The sequence below is a fragment of the Struthio camelus genome, chromosome 1 (genome assembly GCF_040807025.1).
Source record: "Struthio camelus isolate bStrCam1 chromosome 1, bStrCam1.hap1, whole genome shotgun sequence".
NCBI classification, from domain to species: Eukaryota; Metazoa; Chordata; class Aves; order Struthioniformes; family Struthionidae; genus Struthio; species Struthio camelus.
The window spans coordinates 150,594,790-150,610,572 of NC_090942.1; the positions used below are offsets into that span (position 1 = coordinate 150,594,790).

The 15,783-nt window shown below is 40.6% G+C and overlaps 1 protein-coding gene across 9 annotated transcripts in view; it reads right to left on the reverse strand.

The window, feature by feature from the left end:
* CNGA3 (cyclic nucleotide gated channel subunit alpha 3) overlaps positions 1-14,426 on the reverse strand; it is a 36,708-nt gene extending 22,282 nt beyond the window's left edge. For 2 of the 9 annotated variants that reach the window (XM_068923441.1, XM_068923458.1), the window contains exons 1-2: positions 13,917-14,362; positions 3,895-4,026 (exon numbers count right to left, since the gene is read on the reverse strand). In XM_068923441.1, the coding sequence (XP_068779542.1) occupies positions 3,895-3,995 (101 nt within the window). In that variant the 5' untranslated portion in view covers positions 3,996-4,026; positions 13,917-14,362. Of the gene's footprint in view, positions 1-2,469; positions 2,787-3,894; positions 4,027-13,916 lie in introns of those variants that run through there. The other 7 variants (XM_068923517.1, XM_068923506.1, XM_068923496.1 and 4 more) reach the window with 7 other exon arrangements.
* Positions 14,427-15,783: the final 1,357 nt, after the last annotated feature.

Here is a 15,783-nt window from a genome sequence, read left to right on the forward strand (position 1 = left end):
ATATTTTTGTTTTTGTTGCTTGACTCTGTTTTTGAAACACAATTTTTTTATTAGTCCATACATGCATCAAGACTTTCCATAATTAGGTTTAAGTTATAAGTAAATATAACAATTTATAAGTAAACTCAGTAATATGTTCTAAGTTTCTAAATACAACATGTACAGACAGGAACATCAAAATAATTTGGTGGAAACAGTACTACAGGGATTGAATTTCACTTTTACAAATACAACTTATGTATATCTGCAACAGGATCAGAAAACAATACACAAACAACTCTGCTGGACAGCTCTTACAGAAGCATCTGTCCAACGTTACACAGCATAATCATAAACATATTCCACTTTAATTCACACAAATGTGAATCAAAAATAAAACCTAAAATAAACTTTTCTGTTATTGTAATTCCATATTATAAAACTCAGATACTCATTCCTGACTTCTCTCAGCCCTGTTCAGATGACACAAGACACCTCCCTCATCTGTCAATTGGCTTTACACTGATGCAGAGGGACAGTTATCAGAGGGGGCTTTTGATATTACATTTTCAATGCATGTCTCAGTTTTCAATTTGTTTTTAAAAAGTCACACTCATTCCTACCTGGTCTCCCTGAGCTAGTCTCACATCTGCAACAAAACAGTAACACTGCCATTGCTATCCAAGGGTATTACATTGTCTGAAATCAACATGAGAAGGGAATATGCAACACACCAAAAAACACAGAGCAGGTTACAAAGCAGAAACACCAGCAGAGGACGGCGCCTCCTGGGCCTACACTGAAAAATGTTGTATTTTCACAGGGGTAGCGAAGTTATTGCATCTTACAGACAATTCACAGAGGCTGAGGTTTCTGCTCCTTGCCTCAAGGGATCTCACACCTCTCTTCAGCTCTCTGAAGACTAACTTATTCTCATAAGTCCTTCTGAATGATGAGTATCAGCCAGATTTCTAAGAGTTGGATGTGGCTCCGAGTATGAGCTGGGTATGTAAGTCTCCATTATAGTCAACTGAGGTCTTAAGAGACCGATTCAGTTGCCTCAATATAGGAGTCTAGTACCATTTGGAATACTTCCAAGTTCTTTACCTGATCTCTCCAGAGGACACAGCTCTCACCTCATATCCACTAGCCCCAATTAGATCTGTCAGATACTCTAGGATAGCTCAAAAAGCTTTAGATCCCTATGTTTAAGCAACCGAATACTTCCCATAATCAGTACAGTCAAAGGAACCTGAAGAGCTGTTCAACTTCACAGTAAACTGAACAGCTCACTAGGCTCCACTGACTGCTAGTATTGAGTAAATTTCCCCTGATGATAGTGGGAACTTACACACCTGTTCACATACAGACATTGAAATTCAGACGTCTAAAATGCTGAATCCCCATGTCCAACATCTAGATAGGTAAACTATGTCTATAAGCTAATTTGCTGCCTCTCCTATGTGAGACGCTTCCATAGAGAAAATGGATTTTAAAAAACAATACCCCACTTTGTTGTTGTTGTTGATTTTTTGTTTTACAAAATGGGCTTGGTTTATAGCACACTTTACTAAGGGCACAGGAATCATCTACCGCAGCATAATAGAGGATGAGAGTTTGAAGACCACCAGCAGCTTTCTGTTAAACTGTTTCAGTGTATCCTTTCTCTTGATAATATCTCATTCTGCAATAGAAAAGCACTTCAGCACATACTAAGCATTAAACATAAGTTTAACTCCCACTGACTTTAATGGGAACTAAGTAGTGTGCTTAATTGCTTTGCTGAACTATAGCCAAGAGGAAATATAGGAAGATAAGTGGAAAGGAGAAATGTTACTACTCTAGAAAACCTGTATTTTCCAAAGTTTATAGTTTTAAATTTTACTAGAAGACAGAGAAGAGCTACAGCTTTGGATAAGCATCATGGATAAGCTATAGCTTTGGATAAGCACGTACATGGATAAGTACAGATGTACTTTAATTCAAATCTGAAATTAAAAAACGTATATCAGAATTCTGTCTGAGATGCAGGTTAAACAACAATGTCCCACAACACTCTTCAACATGAAGATCTGAAGATGAAAGTTTGGATTCTGTTTGAAAATGACTGAAGCCTTAGTATGGATCTTGGAATGAAAACCATCTTTTGATGTTTGTGACAGACAATACACAAAGCATTCTCCTATCTTCATATCCCAGCTTTCCAGATCCACTTCTAATTTCTCTGATCATTTTGGATTTGCTGAAATTCCCTATAGCCTTAATTCCTATTTTCATTTCAACCAAAAAGACATTGTTTTTGCAAAAAGAAATGGAATGGAATGCTTTTGTTTTACAAAATAAATTATGAATTTGTCTTCTAGTAAATACCAATCACATTCTTACAGCCTGAGCAGTCTAAACTACATTGTCTTCTAATGAGTACATATACAGTTTTGTATGTATAGTTTTTTTTTGAAATGATATTACAAGGGTGTTATACATACTTACTGGCAATCACTTTAGCAATCCAGCAACGTTAAATATGAGATCTCTTGTACAGAGTAAGATTGTATCTTTTTACTCCTCTATAAATCCCCTGTAATAATGTTGATCACAGCAAACAGCATGTCTTAGCTAAATGTCTTTTCAGGATCGTCATCATCCTGATAAAGTGCAATTCATATTTCAGTTTCTTTAGCTGGCATACTGAAGTCATTGCCTCCGAAGCTGCAGCTGATTGCGGTGATTTAATTCTACATTTACAACCACACTTTCACATCACTGCCAGTAATTCCATTCTGTGAGCTGCCAATCACTGATATTCTCTACAGAAACGACATAAAAGAAAGAGGTTCATTTTGACCTGTGTTTTCCCTGTTTCTGAGGTATCACTGTAAATGGAGACAAAGGGACATGGCCCTTGCAAAAATCTCCCCAAGGAGACCATGAGGTAGTATAACTAAGTCAAGTAGGCCATACTGCACAGAAAAAACAGCTCCATTTTCACTAATGTAGGTACGCCTACGTGTCAGAAAATACCACGTAAGCAATGGAGGGAGAGAAAAAGGGACATACCGCATGGGGACAGGGATCACGTCTATACTACATGCTAGGGGCTTGCAATCCAAAATTATCATAATACCGGCAGTTCTATCAGTCCAACAGGCTTTTGAGTACTGTAGTCTGGGAGCACATTTGATCAGCAAGAGACAGTCTGACCAGGCCAACCTAGCTGAGGTAGTTGAGCAAAGTAAGCCAAAAATAAGCCACTTTTGCAATCTATAAAGGTGCTGTGGGTCATCAAACACCTTCTTGCAGGCACACTGGATTTGTCCAGACTGGAAAAATGACTAGTACTGTGTAACACATAAGTATAAGCTCACTGACACATTTTAAATAGCCACTTTAAAACTACCCAAACAGAGGATGGTAAATGCAGATAAACTGTTATAGTTCTACTGTGCAGTGAGAGGCTCTGAATGTCAATATTCTTTATATGCTACATACGCTCTCTGTCACAGGAGCCAGGGGACTTGCAGAGGTTAAAAACCTTCCTAAGGCTCTTCACTGCATGGCACTGGGAGGATCCCTTTTTCTCCAAATCCCAAAGACTCGCACCACAGACCCTGCAATCTGAGTAGTTACTTGAGAAAGGGGGGTTTTCCTTATCAAGTCTGTGTAATTCTCACTGATGTGAAGACAGGGTTTACTCCTGAAGTAATACAGGTTCTAGCTCCACAACTGCAAGACATGATAACTTTCCTTTTGCTGTCTCTTCGGTACTTTGGGTACTTACCATTAGAAGTCCGTTAAGTGCCCTGGGTCAACAGTGACGTGCTACTACACTCCCATAATGCAGAGCTACAGGGATACCATAAATTAAATTATGCAGCAGTCTTTGCCTTCTTGACTGTGATGAAAGAAATATATTACCTGACAAAGCCATTTTCAATCCTTTCAATGTCTTCATCAGTAGTTCTGACAGACAGTCTGTGCGTACCAGGGTAGGAGTGCTGGGTGTTGATTTTTGCCATTTTGCTTTACATATTAACATCTAAGTGACAGCTGAAACAGGACAAAAAAAGCATTTGGTACAGACTGCAATAGAAATGTGCTCAGCACTTAAAAAGAGGTATTTTTTAAAAGCCACAGAACAGCAAAAAGCAAATTCAAGCATTTGAAGAATTGCCAGTGGAATACAAAAGCCACTCACTGATTTCCCTGCATTAGACAGGAGAAGTGCTAGTAAAAGTGTAACAAAGAAAATTAATCACAACCAAAGAAAAGGGTTACATGGCACAATATATTCTTTTACTCTCTGAGGTTTATGAATACCCACACTGTCATACACATTATCCATAATGAAATTGCATTTAAAATCCTATTAAAAAAAGATTAAGTTTAGAAAGTCAAGCAAAAAAGCTAGGTGATATAGGTACTAGGACAACCTACTCAACCTTAATATGAAGTGACCTACCAAACTCCATTCAGGAATCTTTGTATTTGAGACACCAAATTCTCTTTGGGGCCATTCAACTGCCTCAGCCCATCTACTATCCCTTTTCCCCCTGTAATTCTCTGTCTCAGTGACCACATATATCCAATACAGCAGCAAATGAAATACAGATATTACGAAAACTAAAATTCTCTCCCGAACTATTCTTGAAGAAAAATTCACCAGCCATGATTAGGTCTGTTATTCATTCCGCTTCATAAAACAGATACCTGATCCTTATCCTCCACGCAACTCTCTGAGGACTAAAGGGAACCATATATAACATCTAAAATTATTCAACCCATTTCAAAATATAAAATGGATTAACTTATGTTTTTGTCCAGAAATAATGACATTAGTCTAGAAATATCCCTAGGACATTTTATTTTAAAAGGATTCAGCCTCTCAGATAAAAATGTTTAATAAATTTATCAGCCAAATGAATAGGTTTCAAAAAAGGTATGATACCAAAAATACCTCCTCTCTAGGAAAAATTATCCATAGATCATTCTGAGTTACAATTACTGCTTCTGTTTTATACTTTGTAATAAAGAATTACAGGCTAGATATACGATGCACAACAGTGATTTGGTGACTGGGACATTTATTTTGTCCTAACAGTATTAAGGTAACTCCCATTTCTCATATATTAATTTGAATATAATTCAAGAGAAGAAGAAAATGTATTTTTCCTTCTCTCATTACTGATATTTTCCAAGTTCAGTTTAGGAAAATCTGCAAAAGGAGTCTACAATTTACACTGCCCAGGTTCCAAGAATTGAGGTTATAGTAGGAGACTACAAAGTAGTAGTCAGGGTGTCACAACGGCTTCACTTAAAAACAAAGTAGCATGCTTGCTTGCTGACAAATTGTGACGTACAGACAGAAAGTAACGCTCGGTAGCAAATTGCTTCTGCCTACTAATATCTGCTCTTTCTGCCTCTCTAGTACCTCTTTTCCATTTCTACTGCTCTGACCTATACTAAGTATCAGGAAAGAAAACTTTTAACAGGATGGTGGCACCAGCTGCTTGGATTTTACTGCTCTATATAGACCCTGTTCTCCTTTAAAGCTCATCTAAATCATTTTTTTAAAATCAAAATAGAATTCTGCATCACATTGCTGGTGGGAAGGATGAATTGACTCTTTCACTGAATAGCATCATGTGCTCCCCATGTATCCCCACTGAACTTCCATTTTATCCTAGTTCAAGGTTTTAAAAGCTTAATGGAGGGAAAAACAGAACAGCAACTCATAAGATAAGAAATGATTTGAGAAGCACGGACTTTTTTTCTAAGGATATATTTCCTACACAAAGCTAGTACTGAGTTAAGATCTTAACTAGTTCTGTCATCAAACACAACAATAACCCTCATCACGAGGGCTGCTACTGATTCATGATCCATTAACTCGATGTCTGTCCTCAGTGGTTCTTAAACGAGGGTCACCTGGTTTATAATCTCCAATCAAATATGTAATTTGGCTTAGCTAGTTAAATTAAGAAATAATAAAAACCTTCTGAGGTTTAAGGATGATATATCTAATTTGCTACCCACAAAATGTAGTATCTAAATGAAAAGAGACGTTGCTTCTGCCCTGGAAGAGTACTGCCACCGTATTTTGAAAAGCTTAGATGTGATGTATGTATTTCCAGATCAGCAATTTCTGTATCAGTATTTGGAAGTTTGGTAAGAAATCATTAAGTACAGTATTTCTTTAACCCTGAAAATGACGTGGCTTCTTCAGATGTTACTAATCTCCTGGAATTAAATATTGCTAATCTGGAATTAGACACTACTAATAGATACTGGAATTAGATATTCCTAATCTGCTGGAACGCTTTGAATACGCTGTAGTGAAGTAGTGAGTAGTGAATACAGGAAACAGTTGTATACCTATTTAGACTTTCAAAAACCATGCTACTAAAGAAACAAAACATGGACATGAATCCAAACACTATCTTGGATGAAAAACTAGCCAAGAAGACAGAAAGTAAGAGCAGAATTAAAGGGTCAATTTTCATCACAGCAAACGGTTAAGAATATTACTCCTCCATATGAAGACCAATGTCATTAATGATGTTGAAAAAGGAAGGAGCAGCGAAACAAGACCATCTTTGGATAGCATAAGGTACTATGGTGAAGAGAAACAAAAAAAGGAGTGCAGAGAGACCCACATCAACCACGTGAATTTCTCAGCTTGATAGCAAGTGAAATTCAATATAGGCAAAGGGAAATCAATGCATACTGGTGAAAAAATATGTAAACTACTATGTTATATACTTCTAAATTAATCTCATGCTCTCAGAAAGGGAACCCCAGCATCATTATATACATACAGCTCAATGAGATCTCTCTGCTCAGTGCAGGCTTGCGGACACAAAAGCTAACAAGATGAGAGGATGCATACATGGAAGAGTTAATAACGTGAAGAATATTAAAACTGCTCAACGAAATAAGAGTGCAGACTTACGTGGAGCATTATCAGCCTTCCTCTTAAAAAAAAAAAAAAAGATACTGCAGAACAAGAGTGGATGTCAAAAGCAAGAATGATCAAGGACATAGAAAGATAGATAAGATTGGGCTCACCCTCAAAAGGCAATAAATAAGAAGCCGTAAAAACAAAACATGTAGGCAAATTTGGAGCTCATTTTAGAGCCCTTAACATGATCTCGGCTGTAAAATCCAAGTTCAATACGCAGTTAGAGTTCAAGAACTCTAACTCTGCACTAGACCTGAGGGAAGGAGGAGGGAACAATGTCACAGAGATACAATTCCACTATTAAGAAATAAAATACATATTTTAGGAAGGATGTACGGAGAGTGGATGGAGGCTCATTATTAAACTGTGCCATGTGTGCCCAGCTGAGGTACAGAGACAGAGCACAGGACCAGCAGAAATAAACAGCACTGTAATTTGGTTATGATGCAGGCAGTGAGACCTCTGGAAGAAACACGCTTGGGCCAGCTCTTACCACATACAGTTACCCATATATACTGCGAAAGAAAAGACAAACCCCTACACTTTCTGTGATAAATGAACTGAATAGGATCACTCAAACCAATGGGATGAATCTCACAAGCAGAGTTCCACAGAAGCCCTTGAAATGGTCAGTGCTCTTCTGAGTAATGTATATGACCCATCAGATCTATAATGGGTAAAACAAGAACATGATTTACACCAGGAAGATTTTAGGATAAATCTCTGTTATTTCCCATTATACAGGGAACACATAAAATGCTGTCAAATTACTGGCCATCCTATTAAGCAGAAATATTCTTTCCTTCTCAGCTTCCGAGATTCCTGATGATAACTGTGTTTATGGAGGTTTCTGTGTGTCTGTGGAGGAGAGCAGCATTTCAAAACTGGATCCATAACCAGGTACGATACTGAGTGGGGAGCACCTTACAACAAGCACAGAGCTATGAGGAGCCAGCCAGCAGGAAAATGCTGGAAAGGGGTGAATCTCCTCAAGTACCTTTCTCAGGGCCACAGAGAAACACTTCCAGCTAGTTAGGGTCCACATCCCTGAAACTTCTACTAAAAGTAGGTGATTACAAGCCAGTTTTAAGAACTGAGGACAGCTCATATTTGTATTTTAAAACACGGCTGTTGCAGCAGATGATTGCCTTTTACACAGTCTCTGTGGTCTTTGAAGTACGTTCTCTGCTCTGAATATTTAAAGCTACAAATTACATTGAGGGTAAAACTTAATTACCTAAAGGCTGGCAAGTCTGTTAAATCCATATTAGCCACTTAAAATAGGTATTTAGATCACAGGTGATTTAAGTCTCTCTCTATATGCACATACGCATGCACATACACATACAGTCCTCAGAGCCTGCATCTAGTTATCCAGTTTTAGGCAACCAATTTGGAGAACTGGCTCCTCAAAGTATTCTGGTAATTTTTAGTTTTCCAAAGCTGAGTGACTTATCTTTAAGCACAGTGAGTCAAAATACAGAAAACAGAGGCTGCTTCAGGTTGCTATATTTTTCAGAAGTGAGGAATTCCCAGTGTCAGACGGCAAAATAAAATCTATCTATCTGAAATAATCCTGGCTCTTGAAAGACTGATATCTTTACCAAAAACTCCTAAGCAGAATTATAACATGCTTTCTCACTTAATATTTCTTTCCTGCTTCCAATTACTAATCTGAAAGAACAAATAATAATCCCATACTCTTTTTATTGCTTTGGCTGTGTTCATCATCAAGACAGAAACTAAAGCTGAATGAGAAATATATATTATCCTACTAAAAATACAATTAACTAATAATAGCTCTACCTATTATGAATAAAAATAATGCATGTACTGTTTAATCCTCTTCCTTTAAAATTCAATAGCAACTGATGTGCTGTGTCAAATTCTTTTATAGGCACTGTTTGTTATAAAAGACCCATTTTATCAAGACTGAGTCAGTTGTTTGATAACAACTGTGAGTCCAAATAATATATGAAAGCTTCAGATTCACAAGAGCATTTCCTAATTTTGAAAATCAGGTTCTAATCATCTCTCTACAACTATAATAAAGACTTAGCACTAAATATATTAAAATTGCAGGATTTAACTTTTAGGAACTCTACCATCCAGCGAATTTTGTAAGTTTGGCTGCCAGGTTTCCTACAGAAAGCACGCTGAAAATTAGGTATCCAAGAATAAGATGCTGAGAAGAAAGTTACATGTACTTGTCTGTAGGAAATGACTGAAACAAATATGTGAGACACTGAAAATAACTAGGCACCTAACCCCAGGCCAAAAAGAGGCAGCTCCCAGTTTAAAGCCATAACCCCTTCCTTCATCCATTTGCAGCAAATTACATTGTGCTTAGGACACACACCTCAAAAAGGAGAAACTGTTCGAGTCTGCTGCAAATGAACAAGTCAAAACCAAGTTCTCTTTCTCTGCAGCACCCTAACAACAGGCTTTGGGATACACCCATATGTACTTTCTAAAGGGTTAACTGTGCTCTGGGAATACATACCAGGGCAGTCATGGGAATGCCTGTTTTCAGAAACCTACCGGAATTCAGACATAATCAAGGTCTCTGAGCAGCTTAATGACATAGGATTTAGACAATTTTTCACCTGCACATGGGCAAAAACACCAACAAACAAGTACACATTTAAATATGATAAAATTACATCAAGTTTAGTAAGCCTTTGGCTAAGCCACAAAAAAGAATGGGGTAGCCTGCCAAAATTGTGCAGTAAGACCTGACAGTTCAAACATCAGTGAAGGAGGTCTGACATGGTGTATGCCTCTTAAGAGGAGTGGGCTGAGAGTTCACATGTGGACTGCTCTGGCAGTTTCGCTGTTGCGCAGAATGTGTTTACTCACCATAACTCAGTTCAAAAATGTGCCAGAACTGTTACTGTCAGGTATGACAGCTTTAGTGCCTTAGAAGGACTAGAGTAACTGAAAAAAATGCACCAGTTTGCAGATATTATTATAAAGTTCTACATAACAAACAATTCTAATAATCATTAAAATTGAAAACATTTAAACCAGAATGGAAACCAAAGAGTTGCACAACCAGGACTTCTTCGGAATAACTTAATCAATCACAAATAAATATTCACAAATTCTGTTTTCCAATATAGGAAACGCAAACCTGGAGAAACTGTACTGTTCAGATTTATATTAGATCGAATTAATGAGAATTTCATCCATAATATCACCACTTCAGATAGGTAATTTAGAAAGACTCCTATTTCACCTAAAGCAGCAGAGAAGTTGCTCTTGTGGAGAAAAACGTAATGCCTAATCGTGCATACTACATCTATTGCTACCATTACTATGAACGAAGAGGCAGTACTAATATGATTTGTATGTACTTGATTAACATTTGAAGACATCATCTTTTCTAACGGCATTAAACCTTGGAAATTAGGTCTCTGAAAATCTAGTGTTGTAAGACAGCAAGGCATCATTAAACTTTATTTGGGTTTCTGAAGTAAATGTATTTTTTTATCAAGTAATTATGGCAGATCAAGCTGTTCATACCACCATTCAATACTCTCAGAGCTGTTTTGTTTAGATGAAAAGGACTATGGACAGAAAACATGGCAGAATTCAAAATAAGCTTTTCAAGGCGAAATATGTATCACTATGGCAGAGTAAAAGGTGATTTTACCAACGACACAAATGTATACAATCCCTTATAAAATTACAAAAAATATGTCATAGTTCTTGAACCTTTCAAAAATATTTTAGGTATTACTATGGAATCACTGATAAGCTGCATAGGCTCACTTATATCATGTTACTTAAGACACACTCCAAATCCTTACACAGTCTCTCAGCTACAACCCCAGTAAGTCTCTGGGTTTATTTTGGGATTTGACCTCCACCTACATGATCCTTGCTACAGCATGTCATTTCATAATAGCTGTAATTCAGCTGTATGTTAAGATAGTCAGCAGTTTCAACCTACCAACCTGTATAGGTGGCATACGAATTTCTAAAACTGGACCTTTAAGCAAATGTAAGATTCAAGAACAACAGGATAACTTTTTCCTTCAGTGAATTGGAGATTTGTAAATTATCCTACAGATTTAACTCTGGTAAACTCTCCTGGAAATCAGCTTTATATAAAGGATACTGGATCAAGCCTAATGGCTTGAAAAAATACTAAGCAGGCTGCACCACCTTACCTTTTTCTCCCTTCCTCATGAATTACTGTGTATAACAGAATTTGAAACAGCAGTTTTAAAATCCCATGAGCTCTTTTAAAGGTACGCTTTTGAAATTATATGACTATCTGCTGAATCATATTGTATTCTCTATAATCGCTGGGCTCTGTTATCTCATGAAAACGAAATTAATTTATGAGCCTATCCTAGTTACCTCAGTATTAAAGATCTCCCAAATAAACACACTTTCCTCATAGGTACTCCAAGATTTGCATATAATACAGACAACCCTGCATATTCATATATGTATACATATTCACAGTTTTAGAATTAATGCATAAGGTTGCCTTTGAGTTGTTGGCTGGGTCCTTGAACCTTCTGCTTGGCTGTCCTTGCCACCTTGAAGTAACAAAATTATCTTTTGAATAAACTCAATTGTTTGGATTCAGTTTCCCTCTGTATCTATGAATGACTAGTAATACATTCCAATTTTCTAAGATTTACTCATTTTTTGGCTGGAGATTTTCTATGAATTTAATATTTTTTGAACTGGAAACCGTTCAGGAGAAATTTGCTGCAAATACAGAACATAATATTTTAAATTACAATACAGTAAATTAGAGATTGCAGTTAACTAAACACCCAAGTCACATGGCATTGCTTCTGTTCTCTGTCTGGGTTAACATGAAGCAGGTATCTATGTTTACATATGGAAATAAGCTCTCTGCAAGGATTCCCTAACCCCTGTCACTGTATTTATTTGGCAAAGTAACTGTTAAAAGTGAACATAACAGGAGCGTGAAAACAGCTAAGACACTACAAATTCAGATTTTTGAATGAGTATCTATAGAAAATATAGGCTATGTATGTACGCATGGGCATACATGCATATGTATTCATTTGAATTCACTCCCGCCCACCTTAGGTAAACTATCACACCCATCCTACTTAGCTAGGAAAGAAAAATATGAGCGGTAATTTGTGTCACGTTTTACGGGCACAACACGGCATTCAACAAAAGAGGATTTAAGGAGATGCTAATAAAAAGAGATGGTGACACTGAGAAGGCTGCCCGATAACACACTGCACTGAAATGACAGAGCTTGGGTGCAAACTGGATGACAAAGGCTGGGGTGACCAGAGGTACACAGAAGGCAAAGCTGAAAGAAGCTGACATAGAAGGATGGAGTGTAATTTTTCAGAGCTGATGAGCTCCTTCTCTCAAATCGGTCACTTCTTGTTTACTGTGATTACCCTCGCTGATTAGATATCCTGACAGTTCTATTATCATATGAACTGTATGTTTTTTCTAATCACTTTGCAAAGAAAGGGAGGAGTATATAAAAGGTGGTTTTAGCATGCATACTCAAAGAAAATGACATATAAAAACACCAGGGAAAGAGGATAAGCATGCAGACTAAAGGCAAAGCTATGCTATTTAAAAAATAATATTTGAAACTATGATTTACTCAACTGTAGCCATGAAAAGTACATATTTTAAATATAGTACTCCTCTTACTACTTGTTTTGATGATAACTCTGAATTTAGAAAATAGAAAATAACAAAAAGTGCTTGCTACTGAATGTTATCAACATTTATATTTAATACCATTTCTTCAGCAGTAAAAAGTAATGTTCAAGCCATTTTTCCTTGGCTTTTTTTGTCTTTCTCCTTTTAGCAACTAAGTGGATGATGCATTAAAGACACTGATTATAGTAATTACTGTATCTCACACACTGTTAGGCACATTATTGTCTGGTTTACACTTTAGAAGTTTTGCAAAGAATGTCATACTGCTAAATACAAAGTAAACTCAATGGGTAACGCCAGGAGCCCAGTTAAGATATGTGCCCTCATTGCGCTTGTAGCATATGTAAGCATTTTCTTTATGCAGGGTTTGTCAGGCTCACACCTATGACACAGGCACTTGCCAGCAGAGATCCTAGAGACACACTGGTCAAATTGGTAAAGCTATGCCTCAGTTACCAGGAGTTGAGGTAATTCCCCCTGGCCCCAATTCTGTACTGACAGATTTATGTCCTGAATCCAGCGGCACCTGTGGATACACGGATCTTTGCCTGACAGAATCAAGTAATTTTTTTTTCTAAAAAAAAAAAAGGAGCTTGTAAGCTATATTTTTATTTAAAACTTTGGAATTAAGCTTTAGAATCCAAGAGCGAGGCAGGCCATGTTACTGCTTTTTCAGACTCACAGTTCCATGACTTTTTTGTGTTTCTGCAGTATCCGAATTTAGAAATTCTTTCTTTACGTGCAGCTGCATGTGCTTTGGGGACATTATCCTTAAGCAAAACCGACAGGTAGCGCCGCCCTGCCCCGAGGTGGTTTGGGACGGCCCCCGCTCCTCTCGCGGGGCGCCGGGAAAGCTCGACTCAGGCAGCCTCACCCACGCCGCGGAGCTACGCGGAGCAGCGCGGAGCAGCGCGGAGCAGGGCCCGCCGCGGTCGCCCCACTGCGCGGCGCACGCAGCTTACAGTCAAGACCCGCGAGTATAAGCCCGGCTCATCAGCCAAAGCCGCTCGCAAGGCTTGGCGATCCTGTTAAGTTCTCGGAAAGGATCAAAACGTCAAAGCAGCTCGGCGGCGCCCCGGCACATTTCTAGCCACGCCGAGGAAAGTTGGGAGACCGCCGCGAGCACAGCCCGCCCGGCCGCCCCCGCCCGCAGCGCCCGGGGACGCTCGCCAGGGCCACAAGACGTCCCCGAGACGAGAAGCGACATATCTGCGCCAGGCGACACCCCCCCTACCCTCCAGCACCCTCCCCTCGGCAGCGACAGACGCCCCCCAGCCCCCGGGGCGCTCGCTACCTGTGCGGCGGAGCTGCGCCCGGGCGGGCGCTCATGCCCTCCCGCGGCGGCAGGGCGCTGTGAGGAGCGGCCGGGCCGCAGGCCGGATGGCCGTGCACAACCCGCCTCAGCCTCAGTCCCTCTCGGCCAGGCAGGGTCCCGCCGCCGACGCCATCCTGCTCCCGGCCGGGCTCACCGTTCCCGCCGCTCCGGTCCCTCGGCCGCTACCCCGCGGCCCATGCTGAGGGGAGAGGGCGGGCGGGCGGGCGGGGGGGGGAGGTCCGCGGCGTCGCCAGAGGGGTCGGCCGCCGCTCAACTCCGCCGCTCCGCCAGAGCAAGCCGCTCTCCTCTGTCTCCGCGTCCCCTGCTCTGCTCTGCTCTGCTCCCCCTTCCCCCGCCCCTCCTCGCTTCCCCGCAAATCCCGGCTTCTCGCACACGCCGCCCCCGGGCGCCTTAATCTGCCGCCCGTGGCGAGAGCGGAGGGGCCGCGGACGGGCTCCGGCCGACCGCCCGCCCGCCGCCCTCCCCGCCTCCGCGCGCGGCGCCGACCGTTGAGGAGGCAGCGGCTGGGGCGGGGGGCGGGCGCGCGGCGCTGACCGTTGGGGGCGGCGGGCGCGCGGGACTGTCCGTTGGGGGCGGCGCGGGCGCGGTGCCGCCCGTTGAGGCGGCGGGGGAGGGCGGGCTGGGTAGGGAGGGTGCTCCCCCAACTTCATCTCTTTGATTACGAGTCTGCTTTTCACAGGGTCCGGAAAAGCGGGACACAAATATTGTGTACGAAAGCTCCATAAAACGATTCTTCGGCTGAAAAAAAGAGTCAACAAGAGCCGTGTCGTTCAAAACTACGGCTGCTGCACAGCTGCATCGGCATGGTAGATAGAATTTGCTGCACAATCCCAATTCAGCTAGACTGAGCATACCATGACATTAGAAACACACTTAAATGGCTGTGTTTATGGAGAGGGATAGAATTACCCACTATTTTCCCTACTCTTAAGAATTATTTTGCCTCTGAAAGGTTAACCGTGCCACACAACAAACACTAATCAGAGAAAAGGCCATGTGTTTGAAACTCTTAAACCCCTATGAGAAATTCAAGGTCTCTTTTTCTCAAGCAGCTAGTCGTCTTACCGCAAGGGTCCTCGAAATTTATTTTGGATCAAAATGGCATATTCCAGGAAGGCGGAAAGTGAAGAGCATCATGCTTTATCTCTTCCTTTCCTGCTTTGTCCTCTGCAGAACTCAGGGTAGTATCTTGGAAGCGCTGGGTACCCGAGCTAGCCTACCAGGGCATGACGTGTCCGATCATAATTTCCCCTCACGGGCTCAAGCACTTCCCAGGTCCCAGGTTTAGACACGCACCCTTTGGAGGTTCTCATTCCCTGTTAGGAAAAGGTCCAGTCATATACCTTGTGCTCGTGTTCTGGTTTCTGTGCAAAGGAAGCCTGGGCAGGGAATGCAGACAAAAAGCTGTGGAAATTTCCAAAAGGCCCAAAATCTGGACAGTAAGGGGACCAAGACTTGGGGCTGCGTTGCAGCTTGTTTCATCACGTAACTCTAGGATATTATGCAAAGGCTAGTGCTGAAAAATGCGCGGCAAATAAGGCTATGGCATCTGTGATTTAACAGAGGACAAGTTCTTAATCTGGCATATTTTACTGCTTTCTGGCTGCTGCATTGGTTTTGACATAATTAGCTTCAGCTTGGTATTTGACCCAGACGTAAGTGAATTTGCCACACAACTGTCCTTTTGGGCCCTTGCCCTTGGTTAAGATTAACCCATGTAGGGTAATCCTCCTGTTCAGGGAGGGAATCAAGAGAGAATTATACATGTGTTCACAGAAAGACAATTCTGCCCTATGACTTGAGTCACTCCTAAACTAATGCAACC